The sequence below is a fragment of the Osmerus mordax genome, chromosome 3 (genome assembly GCF_038355195.1).
Source record: "Osmerus mordax isolate fOsmMor3 chromosome 3, fOsmMor3.pri, whole genome shotgun sequence".
NCBI lineage: Eukaryota > Metazoa > Chordata > Actinopteri > Osmeriformes > Osmeridae > Osmerus > Osmerus mordax.
This window is the reverse complement of record NC_090052.1, coordinates 21460861-21479594: the sequence shown is the minus strand read 5'-3', so window position 1 is coordinate 21479594 and position 18734 is coordinate 21460861. Positions and strand designations below refer to the sequence as shown.

General features: G+C 42.1%; 2 protein-coding genes across 10 annotated transcripts; both read left to right on the top strand.

Annotated features, from left to right (window-relative positions):
* Nucleotides 1–810: 810 nt before the first annotated feature.
* ubtf (upstream binding transcription factor) lies at nt 811–10803 on the top strand. Of its 5 annotated transcripts, XM_067233678.1 has the most exons (22): nt 847–863; nt 1006–1074; nt 3604–3656; nt 3793–3965; nt 4300–4383; nt 5016–5171; nt 5287–5351; nt 5439–5565; nt 5689–5799; nt 5900–6033; nt 6154–6295; nt 6385–6426; nt 6528–6641; nt 6781–6936; nt 7144–7290; nt 7376–7486; nt 7602–7690; nt 7774–7963; nt 8078–8125; nt 8230–8298; nt 8381–8506; nt 8626–10803. In XM_067233678.1, exons 3-22 carry the CDS (start codon nt 3620–3622, stop codon nt 8719–8721), a joined length of 2217 nt encoding a protein of 738 aa, XP_067089779.1. In that variant the 5' UTR covers nt 847–863; nt 1006–1074; nt 3604–3619; the 3' UTR covers nt 8722–10803. The 5 variants fall into 5 exon arrangements, with proteins under 5 accessions (XP_067089781.1, XP_067089779.1, XP_067089783.1 ...); XM_067233680.1 differs by lacking the exon at nt 1006–1074 and having other exon boundaries at nt 811–863; XM_067233682.1 differs by lacking the exon at nt 6781–6936.
* Nucleotides 10804–10984: 181 nt separating this feature from the next.
* On the top strand, nt 10985–18733 carry atxn7l3a (ataxin 7 like 3a). 5 transcript variants are annotated; one of them, XM_067233683.1, is made up of 15 exons: nt 10985–11301; nt 12001–12084; nt 12324–12434; nt 12560–12692; nt 13009–13180; nt 13302–13399; nt 13510–13568; nt 13793–13838; nt 14214–14300; nt 14849–14886; nt 14984–15052; nt 15164–15207; nt 16155–16226; nt 16990–17126; nt 17383–18733. In XM_067233683.1, the coding sequence occupies exons 3-15, from the start codon at nt 12384–12386 to the stop codon at nt 17571–17573; spliced, it is 1197 nt and encodes a 398-aa protein (XP_067089784.1). In that variant the 5' UTR covers nt 10985–11301; nt 12001–12084; nt 12324–12383; the 3' UTR covers nt 17574–18733. The 5 variants fall into 5 exon arrangements, with proteins under 5 accessions (XP_067089784.1, XP_067089787.1, XP_067089786.1 ...); XM_067233685.1 differs by having other exon boundaries at nt 10986–11301; nt 13510–13532; XM_067233686.1 differs by lacking the exon at nt 16155–16226.
* Nucleotide 18734: the final 1 nt, after the last annotated feature.

Here is an 18734-nt window from a genome sequence, read left to right as displayed (position 1 = left end):
TGACTCAATTATCAAATTCATCATTTAATTTGTGGACTGAATGGAAGGAGGATGTTAGACATTTCCGGCCCCACAGGGACAAGGAGAAAGATGCCAACCCAGTTCTATATAACGTGGCTTTACGCTCATTGGAAAGTCGTTTGTTTTCAATGAATCTGGCTGACTGGATTGGACGGCAGGGTTACGCCCACAAACAGACAAGGTGGAGTTGAAAGAAATTACATGAGGGACAAAATGAAGCTGTCAAACAACCGCTTCAGACTTCCCAAAAGGAAGCACTGTTCTGGGAAAGTACATTTATTGAATTCGGATTTTAAATTGTAATCCTCTCTAAATTCCAAAGTTAGGGGAATTCAGAATGAAATACCAAGTTTTTAATTTTTTTTATTTTTTATTTTTAAGAGATGTTGTAGGCTAAATGTAAATTCATGCCATCACTTCGGTGACTCGCTGGCAAAAAAAGTTTAACGTCTTGATATGAAGGATTCAATATTTGCAAGTAAAAAGGGACACATAGATCCCTAGTGAGATATTACAATATATGGTGGCTCGGTTGGTGACTGACTTGCGCCGGTTCGAGAATCTGAATGTGGTGAAAGAATAGCCTGGTCTGCACCGCTCTCTCTGGATCGTGCGTGAGGCAGCGGGGGAGAGATCGAAAATGCGGATGTCTCTGCTAAGAGAAATGGTTGGATCGAGAGAGCTGAGCGTTGAGTGGAGGGAGAAAGCAAGTGAGATGGAGGCGGGGGGAAGTTCCATCTCTGCGGGGACTGGAGCGCCTGTGCCCTGGACCGACAGCGCAGTGCTGGCCAACATTCAACCCACCCCTTATTCCACAACGAGATCGACTCACGCTGAGACAGGTAACGTACCAGCCGCCTCTCTCCACAATTCAACTGCACGATAAATAAATTAAAATAAACCCTCAAGCGTCATTCGCGTAAATAACGCGAATATGTTTTTATTTTCTTGTTAATTTTTTTTTTCAAAATCACCTCGTGTTAGTGACTGACTGCTGGAGAGGAGACCATATTCCGAGGTCGCCATAGCCGAATTTGTCGTCCATAGCCACGGGTAGGAAATTCGACTTAAGTCTCATGTTTTGGTTTCTTTAAATGCAATTATTTGCATTTAACACTTATAAGTCACTTAGATTTTAAAACGTCAACATACCAGACGCTGTTTGTCTATATTTCTAAGATAAACGGCAACAATTTCCGCGCCGAGACCTCCATGCGGCTGTTGACGGAACAGCCAGCCGCCTTTCTGGTTAGCCATCAGGGATCTCGGTTTAATATCTCACCGTATGGACTCGCCCTCTCTCGCCTGACTGCTAGAACCGTCAACGCCAACCTGCATAAACCCGCCTTCTGTCCTGCTTATGGTGTTGGAACTGACTGGTTAGTTTGCACACACTGGCTTACTTTTTAAGCCCATTTGTTGGTAAGCACACAGTGCGCCAAAGGACCTTGTCACGGTAGGTATCCTCGCAGACTCGCTATGCCTAGAATGGCGGCTCTAGAACCGTCGTTGTGCCAGTGAACCAGTCACGGTCTCGGGTGTAACATTTTTTCCAAACGAGCAGTGAGAACTGTTTACTAAAAAGCAGTGGGATGCAACGAAATGAGTGACGAAGGATTTCTAATATTTTAACATTGACGCTGTAGCATTTAGCGATACGGAATATACATTATTTTCAGTTTTCTTGATTTCTTCGGTGCTCACCCCCAATCGAGGACCCTGGCTGCTTCGCAAGCCAGCTACAAGCCTTGTCCGTTTGTGTAGCTAGCTACATTGCTAGCTACCGTGGTAAAACAATTAAAAGTAGCTAAGCGACCGGATCTTCAATCTCGGTGAGTCTAGAAATTGAAATGTTAAGTCGTATGTTAATTGTTACTGCTAGTCCATGAGTTATATTAATCGCAGCTAATCAAATATTTCACTCGGGTTTTAAGAGAACGAGTTGCCCTCATGCGGGGACCAGGGGTTAAGCTGAAAAGCTAGCTAGCTACGTCCGCGCGGACATGATGGGCCAAAAAGATTCGTCATTCAGAGCGATATAAAGCTTGAATACATAATTACATTGTAGACTAACCTATAAATGACCAATGTCATTATTTGGCTGCAAATATAGCCATATGTTTTTCACCCAGCCAGGTTACACAAAGCGGCAGCAGCTTATGCTGCTTTGCCTTGGGCATGGTCGAGCTAATGGGTTTAATCACTTATTTTATATTATTTGTATCAAATTCAAATGGCTACATCTAGAAACATAGTATATGACAACATACTCTGGCAACAGAATTTCAAGTTCTAGATTATTATAGTCTTACAACCACTGTACCAAAAAGTACCAGATAGCAAACGACTACCAAGGAGATGCTGACTGCTGAATCGCCAAGATTCGAGCGCGGCTACGCCTAGCCAAAGAATGCCCTTCGAATTTTTGGTTGAGTAATTGGTCAGTCTCTTAACCGAATAACCAAAGTCAAACGTTGCGATCCGTACGGTTTGTACAAATCAATTTTTCAATGGAAAGACGTGTTGTTTTCTCTCTTTAGCATTAGAAAGAAGGCAAGCGATTAGAGATTCATGGCGGAGCTATTCGCGTCCAGCTCCATGTCTGTAGTGAGGCAGTTTCGAGTGGCGCGTTTGGCTGTAATTCTCCCTGGCCACCATTCCCCCTCGTCGGAGACCGAAAGCAGATCCCCGTCCATGGTCAGCTGGTTGCCTACAGCTGCCTGTGTCTAAACCCTCTCTTCCTCCTTCCGTGGTACCTCCCCACCACCACTCCGACGAAAATACTCCATTACCGACCGCACGAGAAACGAAATGGTCGACACTGGTGCGTCCAGAGACACACTTCGTCGAATAAATCAGATTCCAGCAGACAAATAGGTCGACGGAGCGATTGCTAGTGTCAGTTGAAGCTCTGCAGTGTTATTTGAGATTTGTACCCGTCACAAGCAACAGCCTATGCCTCACGATGTAGCGTAAACGTTTAGGGGCGGTGTAATGAACATCAACCATTATGTCGAGGTGGATTTTTATTACGAGTTGAATAGGCTGGAGTTTGTTACGCAGATACCACTGATTTAATAATCGAATCTATTTTAACTTGGTACAATCCGAATGCATTTGTTTGAACTTTTTATAACTTTTGAGACGATATAATACTACACACATTATTTTATGAATGCTATTTTTATAGTTGGGGTACAAAAGATAAGATTGAGTACGTATAAACATGAATAGTTTTGTCCCCTATAAACATAAGCTAATGAGTCCCACCGAGATTTTAGCAACAAAGACAGCTCCATATCGGTGTCATTTCATTTTTTGGGGGGAGCGCCTGCTACTTTCCATCCAATTATGTTCCAACAATCCTGTTCCGGCCAATCGCCTTCGTTAAACCTCTTCCCCCTTCTTGGCTTATTGTATGAAACCACATTCGGGCTAGAGGAATTTATTTTATAATGTTACCTATTGCAGCTTTAACCCTACATTCATATGAATTATTACAACCTTTTTACCATTGTAGTTTATTTTGATGATAACAGTAGCCTAATTCTTACCACATTTATTCATTTTTTTTTAATGCAGACTAAATACCGCACAGATGAATGGGGAAATGGAACCGTCCATCAAAGATATAGGTGAGATAATGTGTATGCTCAGCGGTGGTGTTATTCAGTGTTAATAGTGATCATTCATAGTTTAGCAGTGAATAACTTTTAATCATTTGAGTATGTCCTATCAAACATTAAATGTTTTTTTTTTGTCTGTTTGTAGTATGGCCACAAGATGATCTGCTTAAACTGTTGGAGGTCATGAAAGTGAACCTCCCTCAGAAAGACCTGACTAAGTATAAAACATCTGAGTCTCATCTTGATTGGGAAAAGGTAGCCTTCAACTCCTACACAGCAGAGATGTGTAAACAGAAATGGCTGGAGGTCTCCAAGGAGGTGAGGCATATGCTCCCTTTTACCTAATTGATAAAAAATCTGAGGGGGTTTTCTAGCAGATTAGTGATGTTAAAGCGCAGTTCGAGATGTGTGGGAGTCAGGTGGCTGAGCGGTTAGGGAATTGGGCTAGTAATCCGAAGGTTGCTGGTTCGATTCCTGGCTGTACAAAATGAAGTTGTGTCCTTGGGCAAGGCACTTCACCCTACTTGCCTCGGGGAGAATGTCCCTGTACTTACTGTAAGTCGCTCTGGATAAGAGCGTCTGCTAAATGACTATGTGTAAATCTGATTAGTGGTCTTTTGTGTAAGCATGTCGGTAATTCTTTCCCCCACAGATTCGTAAGTTTCGTACATTAACAGAGCTGATTTTTGACGCCCAAGACTACATTAAGAATCCCTACAAAGGCAAGAAGCTTAAGGTATGCTTGAATTTTGTCAATTCCACATCGACAAAAGGGTTACTCACAACATGACAATGAAAGTTTAATCTATTGTGGAAGAAAAAAAAAATCTTTAAATTGCATCAAATCTGTTGACTGGATGTAGGTATTGATCACTCAGCTGGAGATGGTTATACAGTCAAGAAATGACTTTGAATCCTGATAAAGTCAGATATCTAATTTAAAGCAATACAAAGAATTCATTCTGGTACATTAGTAGAAAGATTTGAGTGGCTAGAGTGAATCAGTCTACCCATTAGGGATGGCACCTGGACTTCTAATTCAGCATAAACATTTACATTTAGTCATTTAGCAGACACTCTTATCCATAGCGACTTACAGTAAGTACAGGGACATTCTCCGCGAGGCAAGTAGGGTGAAGTGCCTTGCCCAAGGACACAACGTCATTTGGCAATGCAGGGAATCGAACCGGCAACCTTCTGATTACTAGCCCGATTCCCTAACCGCTCAGCCACCTGACTCCCTAGATGAATATATATGAATAACGATAGTAGCTTTCTAAGCATTTCAATAACTCAAGGAATATCTAAATTACATAATGTAAACCTACAAACATATTCACACACTATTTCCTTCTTTTGGTTAAACAGAAGCATCCAGATTTTCCGAAAAAGCCCTTGACCCCATACTTCCGGTTCTTCATGGAAAAGAGAGCAAAGTATGCCAAACTGCACCCTGAGATGAGCAACTTGGACCTCACCAAGATTCTCTCCAAGAAGTACAGAGAGCTTCCAGACAAGAAGAAGGTTGGTTACACACAGAGAGTCAAAGAGGGGAAAAGTCAGATGGATATAAAGAGAATATATCTTTTGGTCATTTTCTCATGTACGGCTTTGTTCTGTCCTCTGCGTTTTAACACAGAAAAAATACGTAGAAGACTTCCTGAGAGACAAGGAAACATTTGTGCAAAGCATGCTGAAGTTCAGGTGAGATTTCATGTCATCATGCTTGACTATTGTAACATATTTATGGTGGATTTGTGTTTGTGACCTATAAGTACCTTGCATATGTAGGGAGCTGCACCCAGATCTGATGGAGAGCATGACGAAGAAAGGTTCCAATGTGCCAGAGAAGCCCAGGACACCTCAGCAGTTGTGGTATAACCATGAGAAGAAGGCACTCCTCAAAACACACCCAGATGTGAGTCACAGTCTCTTTGTCTTCCAAGACGACTATTTAGCACTGGCAGAGGAACCTTGCATTCACTGCTGTCAGCTGTATACAATTTGTCAACATCTCAGTATTGGTTTCTTTCAATGGCAGGCAACCACCAAAGACATTAAAGATAGTCTTGGGAAACAGTGGACGCAGCTGTCTGACAAAAAGAGACTTAAGTGGATCGGAAAGTCTCTGGAACTGCAGAAATTGTATGAGGTGAGAGAAGTTATTTTATTTAAGTTCAATCATAGGAGTTTATACAAGTGTCAGTCCAGTAACAAAGTGGGTGTGAATTCTTTGGTGTTCTGTTCGTCAGGAGACAATGCGGGAGTACATTCAACAACACCCAGAGCTGAACATGACCCAGGAGAACATTGTGAAGTCGACCCTGACAAAGGCTGAGAGACATCTGAAAGACAAGTCTGATGGCAGGCCGGACAAACCACCTCCGTGAGTAGACCGTCTAAGACATTTGTTCACTACTGTTACTGATTGATCTCTCTTATGGAAAGACAGGCAGGAAATAAATGCTCATACTGTGCATTCCTGAACTTTGCATGTGTGTTTCAGGAACGGTTACTCCATGTTCTGTGCAGAGTTGATGTCTAGTATGAAGGACGTACCAAGCACAGAACGCATGGTCATGTGCAGCCAACAGTGGAAGCTGCTCAAGCAGGCTGAAAAAGATGGATACCAGAAACGCTGTGAGCAGGTAAGAAACCTACCCGTCTGTGAAGATGCATTTCAAATTGTCCCTAAGTCTTGTCTTTACTCAAGTTAATTTTTTATTTTTATTTTCAGAGGAAGAAAGAATACGAAATTGAGATGAACCGATTTCTTTGTGTAAGTCTTGTTTATTTTTGGGGGGTTTATGAATGAAATGACCTGTTTTAATGATCATTGGAAAATGTTCTGTTCTACAAGCTGTTTGTGTTCGTCCACAGAGTTTGTCAGAGGAGGAACAGCAGCGTGTCTTGGGCGAGCAAAAGATGCTGGGCTTTAAAAAAGGCAATGGAGCCAACAGTACTGCCGCCAAAAAGAAGAACTCTAAAGCAAAGGTAAGCATCTCTATGCACCAGATCCAAAATGTCCGTCACTACCCCCGAGGGATCAGCTAGTTTGAGCTCCAGGGCAGCTGGAGCATGCTCCTTAAATTCGAGGTCTTGTCAATATGCTCCACCACTCTGTGACTTGTAGGCCAGCCCAGAGAAGCCCAAAAGGCCCATCTCAGCCATGTTCATCTTCTCGGAAGAAAAACGTCCTAAACTGCAGCAGGAGCGACCCGACCTGTCTGAGAGTGAGCTCACCAGGCTGTTGGCACGCATGTGGAATGACCTCTCAGACAAGAAAAAGGTACAATACCTTTGAAAATAGCACACCGTTGTGCAGTACAGTACAGCATGGTGCTGTTGTCCAGAGCTCAAACACGGATGGCATTCACTGACTGGGGAAAAATAATTGCACAGCTCACTATACAGTAGAAAAGAGCAGGCAAGCTTAGCTATTGAAGGTTACATGGCATTGTTACCGTGGTGACAAGTTGTTATCTTGCCCCTTCAGGAGAAGTTTAAGCGGCTTGAGACTGTTCTGAAAGCCGAGTCTGAGAAGAAAGGAAAACAGGATCGTAACCAGCTCCCAGACACCCCCAAAACAGCTCAGGACATCTGGCAACAGAGCGTCATAGGAGACTACCTGGCCAGATTCAAGGTTTGGTTTAAACTCACCACCCAAGTCCACTCCACACACCTCGAAAGTCACTGCCTGTCTAAACATCACACACGTTGCTTTACAGAACGACCGACCGAAGGCCCAAAAGGCCATGGAAGCAACGTGGAACACCATGGAGAAGAAGGAGAAGATTGTCTGGATCAAGAAGGCAGCAGAGGACCAGAAAAGATACGATGTAAGCAGAGATAGCAGTTGTAACAAGATTCAGGCTGATCTGCTGAATGGACAGGATGTAGACCAGTGTAGGTGATACAGCTGACTCACTCCCTCCTCTCTCTCTTTCCCGACAGAGGGAACTGAGTGAGATGCGCTCACCTGCCACCATCATCGCCTCAGGGAAGAAGATGAAGTTTGAGGGCGAGCCCAAGAAACCACCATCGTGAGTGTTGTTTTTTAAATAAAAATAATGTATGGTCGACAATACAAGATTACATCATTTTGATCATTTGTGTCTTCTTTCAGAAATGGCTATCAGAAGTTCTCACAGGAAATGCTGTCCAATGGCGAGCTGAACCATCTCCCCATGAAGGAGCGGATGGCTGAGATTGGTGGCCGCTGGCAGAGGCAGACCCAGAAGGAGAAGGACCGCTACAAGAAGATTGCTGAGGAGAAGCAGAGGCAGTACAAAGTCCTGCTGGAACAGTGGCTAGCGGTACACTTTCCTCAATTTGATCTCGCCGTTCTGAAAAGTTAAACGTCCTATGTGCTTCCTGTGCATCTTCAACCCACAAAGTGTTGTCTAACTCTTATTTCCCTGGTTCTACAGAGTATTTCTCCTCAAGAGAGAGCCACTTACAAGGAATACAACTCGCAAGTAAGTCATGCATGTTCTATGAATTCCTTTTGATTGACGTTGTATGTCATGCAGTACTAAATCTCTTAAAAAGAATGCTAATGCATTTCCTGTTTGCTTCTCAGAAAAGAAAGAGCACAGCAAAACCAGGAGGCACTAATGCCAAAGTTCCAGCCAAGGCAGTAAAAAAAGTGGTACGTTCCGTTTCAGCACTGATAGACTGGTACACTGCTGAGCTCAACACTGGTCACTCATCACAGAATCCCCCCCCCCTAGGAATCGGAGGATGAAGATGATGATGATGATGACGACGAGGAGGAGGAGGAGGAAGAGAAGGCCTCTTCCGAGGCTGATTCCTCCAGTGCAGACGACAGTGAAGAGGAAGACGACGACAATGATGATGTTAGTGATCGCACGGTCTGGCTTTCTAGTGCCATTCACTGCTGATTTGTTTATTTTTGGTATCTCGAGCTGCCATGGCGATGCAGGGCTAACGGTTTCTGTTTGGACTCCACTTGCAGAACGAGGAGGAGGAGGCGGAAGACAAGGAGAACAAGTCTGAGAGCAGTAGCAGCGAGTCGAGCTCTGCTGAGACGTCGGACTCTGATTCAGACTAATAAGGGTCGGTTCTGACCTGATAGACTGAACAGCGCTGAGCTGAGCCAAGAGTCCAGGGAGCTCTGCCACTGTGCCGACCCTGCTGCCCTCCCGCCACCAGAGAGCGCTCCTGCACCCCACCTCCATTTCACACAAGCCCCTCATTTCCCCTGTAGTGGTTAACTGTTCAATCAGGGGGATACCCTGCTCTTTAAGGCCCTCTGTCCATTATCTCTTTCACTTCTAACCGGTTCCATTGCCCATCTGGTCTTAGGCTACCCTATGTTGAGGCTCTGGCTTTGTGATAGGGCAGTTGGGTATATTTGGATAGTTTTAAGTTGCATGGGTGCAAATATTTGAAATGGTTGTCTGTTTTTCGGTTGGTGATTTGAATTTGGCCCCACAACCCACATTTTTATGTGTATCCTGACTGATCAAGTGTGAGGTTTCTCGACCATGCATTGGAGTAGGGGTGTTGTAAAGAGGCTTCACAAAGCCAAAGAACCTATGTTTTCTGGTGGATTAGTTTGGGGTGGGAGGTAGCAGGTGACCAAATAATTGCACTCTTGAGAATGTTTTTTTTTTTCTCTCTCTTTTCAATTCTTCTTTGGCGCCTCTGCTTTGTTTCTGCTAAAAATGTTGATGTGATTTTTATTGTTTGGTTCTTACAGAGGTGGTAACTTCAGGAAAAATTTAAGCCATTATGAATGTCTTTTTGTTGCTGGAAAATCAGAGATGTAACAATTAGCTAACAGTTTGAGTGGGGTTAGGTGCATTTTTTTAAATGCCTTTCCGTTGTCATTGACTGGTGTCAAAGTTCAAAGGTAACTGACGCCTATTTATTTATATAACATGACCTACCTTTTTGGAAAGTTCAGAATTTTGTAGAACAAATCCAATACAATTCTTTTTGACTCATGTTGATTCTGATGTTGCTTTTGAGGTTTAGATGTTCATCAATAGACCTGTAAAACTGAATGTTTGTTGGTGGACATGAGCAATTTCAGTTTTTGCTTTCCACAAATGGAGTATAGTTCTTCTTGACTTGCTGGAACGTTTCAGACTTGGTGTTGATTTCTTCCTTTAACCACTGTTTTACACTTGATTTATTGATGATTTGCTGATTTTTAATTTTCTATTTGAAACATTAAGATGGATTTAGAAAATGCTTATAGTTGTCTGTATTTTCAGTGAATCCATTCATTTGACATAGATTCAAATTGAATTGAATTTAAGCCTGATGTTTTTAGTCTGATGTGTATCCCAAAAGAAGGTGTGCACTTAATGTAAACCTGCCCCTACCCTCGTCCTCTGCTCAACAGTGTCTGTCAGAAAGGACCGAGCACTCTGTTACGTGTTTATGATTACGTAGTGTGAATGTTCCTGCGCGAGGACACATCCGAACACCACACCAATAACATGAATGTAGATATTGATTAAGCCTCCGTTTAAAAGCGAAATAATTCAGCTGATCAGTGCTGTTGGATTGTTACCAGCATATATACAAATGACCCACGGGTTATTTCATGGGTTTCTAGTGTCTTGGAATTGACCTCCAATTAAATACCATATACCAGAATGCGGTAAAAACGTTAGATAAGACTGAGTTTGACAATTACGAATTTAAATATTGTTAAATAAATTAAACCAGCATAGTGGGCTATTTATGGTTTGTCAAGCGAGGGTGAAAAAGCATGACGTCAGGACATGGGAAAAGGGACTTGGGGGGGACCTGAGTTGCCAATGGAAAAAGTGGGGTAAACATTGTTATATGGTATTTGTAAATATTGCTTTTTTGTATTGAGTGGTTATTGTTTGAGTAGTACTTTTATTTGGCAAAGCCTTGTCATTGGCTTCATTTGAGGCCAGTGAGCCCATTGCTTACATGGGAGACGTTTTTAGTTTAATTTTGTCGGTTTTAGTTGTTACATCTCCCCATGTTTTTTTCTTTGTAGAGATATCGAAAAAAAAGAACAAAAGCTTTACAAATTTGTACTGCGGATCATTTGACACATTTTGATGTTTTCTATAGCTAAGGGTGTTCTTATGTCCCTGCAATTTAAATATTTGGGCAAATAAACTTGGTCTTTAACAAAATGCAATGTATGTACGTGTATTAGTGAGCCGAATAACTGCATTCAGGTAGCCGAGAAAAAACATTATTTGAAGGACTAATCACAAGCCTAAACACACTCGGGGGTAATATGCATTATTGAGCTCAGTCACATTTTGCAATAAACGAATTGGATGTGGATTTGTTCCGCTTTGTAAAGTAATCTACCACAGATTAGATTTGTCGAAGAAGGAACACCTCGGCGATCGGTTTATATTGTCTGTATATAAAGAAAATGGCTGTCCTTTCTGCGTAAAATTCTATTTCTCGTCACTTCTCCAACCAGTGCGCATTCAGCGTGGAAAATTATTAGCAATTTAATTTGGAGCATCATTAAACAGACTGGACGAAAGGAAACAAAGATTGTTGAAATGCCAGTTGGTAAAAAAATAATTTGGCGTCTATGACGCCTGGCCTGCTTTGGCAGAGCGTCGTCAGTTCAGACAGTGCTTTATTTTCACAAAACTAAGGGGAGCTAGCTGTGGAGGTGAGTGAATGGAAATCTATCAATCTAGCAAACAGTTTGCTAAGTGAATGTAAAGTGTGTCAGAATAATATGCAACATCTGGACCTCATCTACCTTTTTCGACATGACAGCTGTACTAGCCGGCTAGCTCTAGCTATTCGTACAGTGTGAATTAGCGATTCGTTTTGTGTACAGTACAGTACTAATTGCCATGTCTTTTTTGTAAACGTCGTTAGCTATTCTAGCTAGTCTAGCTATTTTATGAACTAGTATAGTACTAGTTTAGCTGATAATAATAATCTAGCAAAAAAATAGCTAGCTGTAAATAAAGTCTCTCGATCTGTACTGACGTTAGTTAGAACAAGAGCTATCTAAGTAGCTAGCCTAGCCTAACCGAATTGCATGTTTGTTATTATAGTACAGACCTAGCTACTGTTGATAAGAAAGGTGGCTAGCTACTGTTGATAAGAAAGGTGGCTAGCTCGTAAGTACAGTACGTATTTGGCCGTGACGTTTTTATTTTTACTGCGTTGGTAAAAGTGTGCAAACCCACTTTCTCGTACAGCGTGTCTAACGTTAATGTAGGTATAATATTAACCAGTGCATCCGTCTTTGTCGAAAAAATGATATGGTGTGGTGGAGTTACAATGCTACAGTATCAACGACGCCAGGAGGATAGCCTAGCAGTAACCTAGCCCGTTTGTTTACTTTCACTTTCAGGAAGTGTCACAACGAGAGAGACATTCAAACCAACCATTCCGTGAAAAAGTCTTGATGGGACTTATTTGAAAAGTACCGGAGAAGGTACAGTATTCTCAGTTGTTACATTTCAGCTATGACCCCATTATAATTGTATCATACAAATCGCCCCATACTGACACATGACCCTTAACTTGTTTTTGAGAAACGACCAACAAGATAACAAGAGAAGCAGCAAATGATATACAGTGATTAATGGTTAATCTGGTAATGGTTGACCTCTGCAAATGTAATATAATGCATACGTATCTACTAATACTGATCTTTATATGTCTTCCTTGTAGTGCTGTTACATCTCCCTTACTGTACCATGTGGCTGTGAATCCTCCCAAACATTTTTGCAAATGAAAATGGAGGATATGTCTCTGTCAGGCCTGGACAACACCAAGCTAGAGGTGAAGTGCCACCCGTAGTGATGTGCATCATTTGATTATTTACCATGCTCTCATTTTGGATGGTGTGCAGTGTTTGAGACTTAAGGAAACCTTTTGACGAGTGTTGAAATGGTCTCACCTTGCAGGCCTTGGCTCATGACATCTACTCAGAATTGGTGGAGGACACCTGTTTGGGTCTCTGCTTTGAGGTGCATCGTGCTGTTAAACAGGGCTATTTCTTCTTGGATGAGACAGACCAAGAGAGCATGAAGGACTTTGGTTAGTTTTTGGTGCTTTCTCCATTGTGTTCAGGCTGTTTGCGAATTACCCCCACTCATTCTCATTACCCCCACTCATTCTCATTACCCCCACTCATTCTCATTACCCCCACTCATTCTCATTACCCCCACTCATTCTCATTATCCCCACTCATTCTCATTGTCCATCATCTAACATGGCTAAATATAGAAAGTCTTGTCATAAGTTATTGGTAAACTACACAGAAGAATGAGATGGTAAAGGGGTGAGATTTCTGAGTTTTGAAAACTTGTAATTCTCATAATCTGGTTTGCTTTTGTTTCGTTACCTCCTCTAGAAATTGTGGACCAACCAGGGGTGGACATATTTGGGCAAGTGTACAACCAGTGGAAGAACAAGGAATGTGTGTGTCCCAACTGCAGCAGAAGCATTGCAGCTTCCCGTTTTGCACCTCACCTGGAAAAATGTCTGGGCATGGGGCGCAACAGCAGTCGCATTGCCAACCGCAGGTCAGAAAGAGACCTGAACACAACACCATGGCTGAACCATACAGGACTTTTTATGTAACTTGTTTTTTTTTTTTTTTTTTTTTTTTTTAAGAGTACTAGTATTTTGTTTACTTCCTCACAGAATAGCCACCAATAACAACACAAGCAAATCCGAGAGTGATCAGGAAGATAACGATGACGTCAATGACAATGACTGGTCATATGGGTCTGAAAAAAAAGGTAAAAAGTGACATAAACAGATCTGTTGAGAGATGTACAACAATGCTGTTGATCCTAATTTTTATAATATTTTTCTCTCATTTTGCCTGTTTTTCTTTTTCTTGTCGCAGCCAAGAAAAGAAAATCAGATAAGGTACTTTTACATTCTTTAAAACAACATGTAACTTTGGTAAGTAGCACTTACATTCTTGTGCATGTGGCTCTGTATCACAACCATTGTAAACTAATAGCCAATAGTCGAACATATGCTTGACTGATTTATCCACACACCAGCATTGCATTGATTAAATAAACAAATTATCAAACATGATTTGATGCAACATAATATATGTTTAGTTTGTAATCCTATTTATAAAGTAGCATAATATGAGGTTTACGTTTTGTCTTCCTTAGAATCCAAATTCACCCAGGCGATCAAAATCTTTAAAGCATAAAAATGGTGAGTTACAGCTATCGATGTTGTAGATAGGTTATGTATTTATTTTGAGCTGGTACTGGTTGTCTAACCTCTCTGGTCTGTTTAGCAGTGCTGGGTCCCAAGCCTTGTGTTGCAGATCAGGAAACTCCCTTTGTGTTGTTGGGAAATGAGGCATTTCCTCAGTGACAGGAAAATGCTGATTTATACACTTCCTTCTAATTCATAACCCAAAGTTATGCATCAGAAGCCAGTGAATAGATAGAGGTAATGGACTGCTGGAGAGCTCTAGAGGATCAATACAAGGATAATTTTTACTAAATGTTGTGTAATAAATTACGTGAAATTTCAAGTTTACAGATTTATGATACATGTTCTTTTTATTTTGTGTTGAATAAGGTGATTTAATTTTATCAGCTAGAGTGAAACCATCTTTCAATTATCGTCCTACTTTGCATATGACTGACTACACACACGTTTCTAACAGTGAGTCGGCAGTTTGGTTTGTCAAGTGACCCTTGTACATTTTCCAATGTCTTGAAATATTGTATATCTTTTTTTTTTTTTTTTTTCATCAGTATTGTTTTAAAACAACTTTAATCATGTTTCTTGCTGGAGTGTTGTGGTTGTGTTCAAAATGTGATTATTCTTGTTCAAGCCTATAATGTACCATGTGTAAAATTGGTGATGCTATTTTCCTACAAGGGCTTAGGAAAACCTTCTACACCACCATTAGATCCTGTGGAATAAAGGAGATGAATGCAGTCCTCATCTGTTTGACACATCATTTGTTGTTTTGGCCCCTAGCAAAACTTAACACCATGTTTCCTAGAAAAAGGAGCTGTCTCAAATCATAGAATGATGATCGAGGCATTAAATGTTTTCCATTCTGGGTGTGTTTTTGGCATTTAGACGAGTTAAGCAGTCCTCTAATTATTATTTGGCCTAGTACAAGTCATCACTGAATAGAAGTCATAAGGATGCCGTATGGTTTTACAATGAGTGAAAACTCGGTTTGTGTTTCTCTTTTTCAGGTGAGCTTAGTAACACTGTCAACACAGACCCATACAAGGTAACAGAAGTTCCCTATTGCTTGGGTATGAGATTGCATTTTTGACGAGAGCGTTTTTGACATCCACTCTTTCTCAATGCTTCTTCCACTACTGCAGTACAACTATAATACGGGAATCAGTTACGAAACGTTAGGTCCTGATGAACTGAGATCTTTGTTGACTACAGTGAGTATTTCTCCTTTTACTCACCATTTAATCAGTGCAGCTGTTCCTACTCTTCAGTGTATTTATGCGGTGTGCATGCCTGTCTAACTGGACGGATCACTATTTCAACAGCAATGTGGGGTGGTCTCAGAGCATACAAAGAAGATGTGCACTAGGTAAGGACTGCATTACACACACAGCTCCTGAGTGGATGATCCATGTCAGAAGAACTTTAGCAGAGAAGGCTGATTTAGAATCATTATAAGCTCTGAATGAACGGGTTCTATCAGAGCCAGTCAAGTAGTCGTGGCCAACAATATAGGCACTTGCAATTTTCTTAAATAATTAAAACTATTCTTCTAACGTGTTGTAATCCACATTTTTGGAAGGGTTTGCGGTAGAGCAAAAAGAAAAAAAAAATTAGATCTCAACTTATTACACACAATAAATTTAGCAAGACACTTGCTAGTGTCTATATTTCTTGCCATGACTGTATTGAGGTCAGTAAGTGCTGTCCTTTCCTGGGGTTTCCCTGGGTGCTGAGCTTCACAGGCTTGTTGGAGTTTTTAAGGAAGAGCTTCTGTCTGATGGGAGATGTGGAGACGTGCTTGTTGTCTGTGTTAAACAGACGTGTCGTCATGATCAGTTTCATAAGTTAGTTTATGAGAGTGATCATGAATAGTATGTTGGGATGGACTTCTGGGTACACAAGTGGCAACTCAGCATGACCTTCAATTGTTTTCCATTTTCAAGATACAAACTCAAATAACTTAAATAATACTATGATTTGGATCGAGCATTCCCCCCCCCAAAATTAAAATAAATAAATAAGTTTGTCAGCCTTGATCTGACCAATTATCAACTTAGATATTCTAATTGGACGATATGAGACCCTGATAGGGCACTGCCTCATATAGTGGGAGACTGAGAGGACACCGCCAGTGATCAAACCCTCCTCTCTAACTGCCGTTTGTTCATTTGCAACTCTGATTGGTCACTGGCTGCGTCCGTTTTAGTCTGATCCCACCCTCTCGCTGTGGCCCTGGGTAGGCAGGGCCACTGAGCTGTGCATTGTGGGCAGTTGTTTCTCAGGGATTTGTAATGCCACGCTGTGTCCCGCCAGGTCCCAGCGCTGCCCCCAGCACACGGACGAACAGAGGAGGGCAGTCAGGGTGTTCCTCCTGGGGCCGTCCGCGTGAGTGTGCCCCCCTTAACCCCCATCCCTCCCTCCCCTCAGACCTGTCCACGGTTTGGCCACCAGCGGCGTCTAGACCCATCATTAAGTGCAATCAGTGCAATATTCTGCCATGCAGAGCCATGTGTATGCTGTGCTACTAACTGCGGATTTTGCTTGAATCGTTGCATTTAGCGTTTCCCTGATTTGGGTGCTTCTTGCGAGGTGGACAAGTGCAGTTGCGTAGTACCATTGGAGTAAAGCTGTGAGCACTCTGGTGGAAGCTGAGGGCAGACACAGATCTTACTGACATTACCCAGGAGCACTGTGGAGTTCCCTTCCATTCTCATGTTTAGATTCTGACAGCGATGTGTGCATTGACACCTCACTTGGTTCCATGAAATACAGCGATGGAGTTAGAAGAAAAAAAAGAGCATTTGCATATATATATATATATATATATATATATATTTACATTTAGTCATTTAGCAGACGCTCTTATCCAGAGCGACTTACAGTAAGTACAGGGACATTCCCTAGAGGCAAATACGGTGAAGTGCCTTGCCCAAGGACACAACGTCATTTTGTATGTCCGGGAATCGAACCGGAAACCTTCTGATTACTAGCCCGATATATATATTTCTTTATTTAGCCATAGTAATCGTACATACTTTTTTTTTTCTTGGTTTGTTAGCACAGGAAACGGTGCGGTATTGGTTGGTCTGACAGGAAACGGTGCTGTACTGGTTGGTCTGACAGGACGTGTTGGTGTTGTCTCTGGCAGGTCGTCCCTGCCTGACGCAGACTCTGTGGTGGAGAGCGACGGCTACGACGCCTCAGACGGACAGGGCCTCATGAGCCGGCTGCAGTGGGATGGGTCTTCAGACATATCCCCCACCGACTCCGCGTCCTCCAAAGCCAGTAAGGAAACCCTTCCTCCATGTCTACGCATGGTGAAGGAATTAGCGAGCTGATCTCCCGTGTTGTCTTAATCTCAAGCCTGTGTATTCTGTGTCCATTGCTCTCTCTCCCCCCCCCTCTCTCTCTCCCTCCCTCTCTCTCCCCCTTTCTCTCTCTCTCCCTCCACCCCTCCCTCTCTCTCTCTCCCTCCCTCCCCCCCCTCTCTCCCTCTCCCCCTCTCTCTCTCTCTCTCTCTCTCTGTCCCTCTGTCACCCAGGCACCAACAATTCAGACTCAAAGAGGCCGAAGAAAAAGAAGAAGCTGTCTCTAGGGCTTGGTGCTGCAGGTGGAGGTGGTGCGAGCGGAGGGGGCAGCAGTTCCCAGAGTAACCTCACCTTATCCAACCGAAAGAAGAGACCCAAACTCACAGCTCCCTCTGTTCCTAATATCTATGACGACCTCAACTAGCAAAGATGCCCCTCTGCCCCCCCCCTCCAGTCTCCCCTCAGCCTGCAGCTTGTTCTCCCCATCATAACCTAGAGGAGAAATAGGATGAGTCAGTTAGACTGTCATCTGTCTAGGCATGGGACCAATCATGCTTTTTCAAGCTCTTTTGAGATTAGATTTTTTTTTTTGTGTGTCCAACAAGTGTGCCATTTTGTGGTTTACCCTACAGTACATTGGAGTTAAGTATCAAATGGTGGCTTTTCAGTGATAGCATTGTATTGCACAGTAGTGTGTATGTGTGTCAGATAATGAGAGACAAGACTTTGTTTGTGTGCATGGAAGTTTGACTGTTTAATGTTATGAGTGTGTTTTCTGATGACTATGCACCTCTGAATGTGCCATTGGGGTGTGTATGTGTGTGCCATTTTAAATATTTGACTTTTCTGTTTACATTGACTAATATATATATTTAAATGTGCAATTCTGTGTTCAAGTGAGAGTATTTGATTTGTCTCTAAACAACAAAGTGTAAATGCTGATTTTCTATGTATCATGGTGTGAACTATTGTGTTTTTATGAATGTATGTGGTGTTGTGGTGTAGAAAATCATGACTCAGTTGTTTCCCATTATAAATGTAAAAATATATTCCATCTTTCCATAGATCATTACACGCAATGTTTCTTTTGCCCGTCAACTGAAACTCTGACATAACTGTAACTGTCTTGAACCTGCTTTTAGACATGTAGCCCCATCTATTTATTTCCTTTTCTATATAAGACATAATACTTATATGATAGGTGGTGGGGCACTACACACACAACATTCTGTGCTCACAAAGCATCTTGTATGACAAAACTTGAACTTAATACCCAACATGCCTGCCTTCAACAAGTTCTCACTGATCTATCTGCTTTACATAAGCCTCTGCAAAGAAGCCTCGCTTGACTTGACTAGCATGACTTGAATCTGAAGTGATCATCTTGTGTTCAGGGTGTATGCATTTGGTTGTCATAGTCATAAGCGCTTTTATATACATTTTCAACAGCACTGGCAGGTGGCGTCTATCAGAATTGGTAACCTTGGTAACCTTACATCCATTGTGCGAGTTGTTTATTCTAGCTGATTAGTCGATCGTATACAAAATACTTTCAAATACTGGAAAAAAACTGCGCAACTATTAC

Coding starts and splice junctions, on each gene's coding strand:
- ubtf (XM_067233680.1), top strand. CDS start 3,620: ATGAATGGGGAAATGGAACCGTCCATCAAAGATATAG. Junction 4,384..5,015: donor ACAAAGGCAAGAAGCTTAAG/GTATGCTTGAAT, acceptor TTGGTTAAACAG/AAGCATCCAGATTTTCCGAA. Junction 5,566..5,688: donor TCCTCAAAACACACCCAGAT/GTGAGTCACAGT, acceptor TTTCAATGGCAG/GCAACCACCAAAGACATTAA.
- atxn7l3a (XM_067233683.1), top strand. CDS start 12,384: ATGAAAATGGAGGATATGTCTCTGTCAGGCCTGGACAACACCAAGCTA. Junction 13,569..13,792: donor TAAAACAACATGTAACTTTG/GTAAGTAGCACT, acceptor TGTCTTCCTTAG/AATCCAAATTCACCCAGGCG. Junction 14,301..14,848: donor CTACACACACGTTTCTAACA/GTGAGTCGGCAG, acceptor TCTCTTTTTCAG/GTGAGCTTAGTAACACTGTC.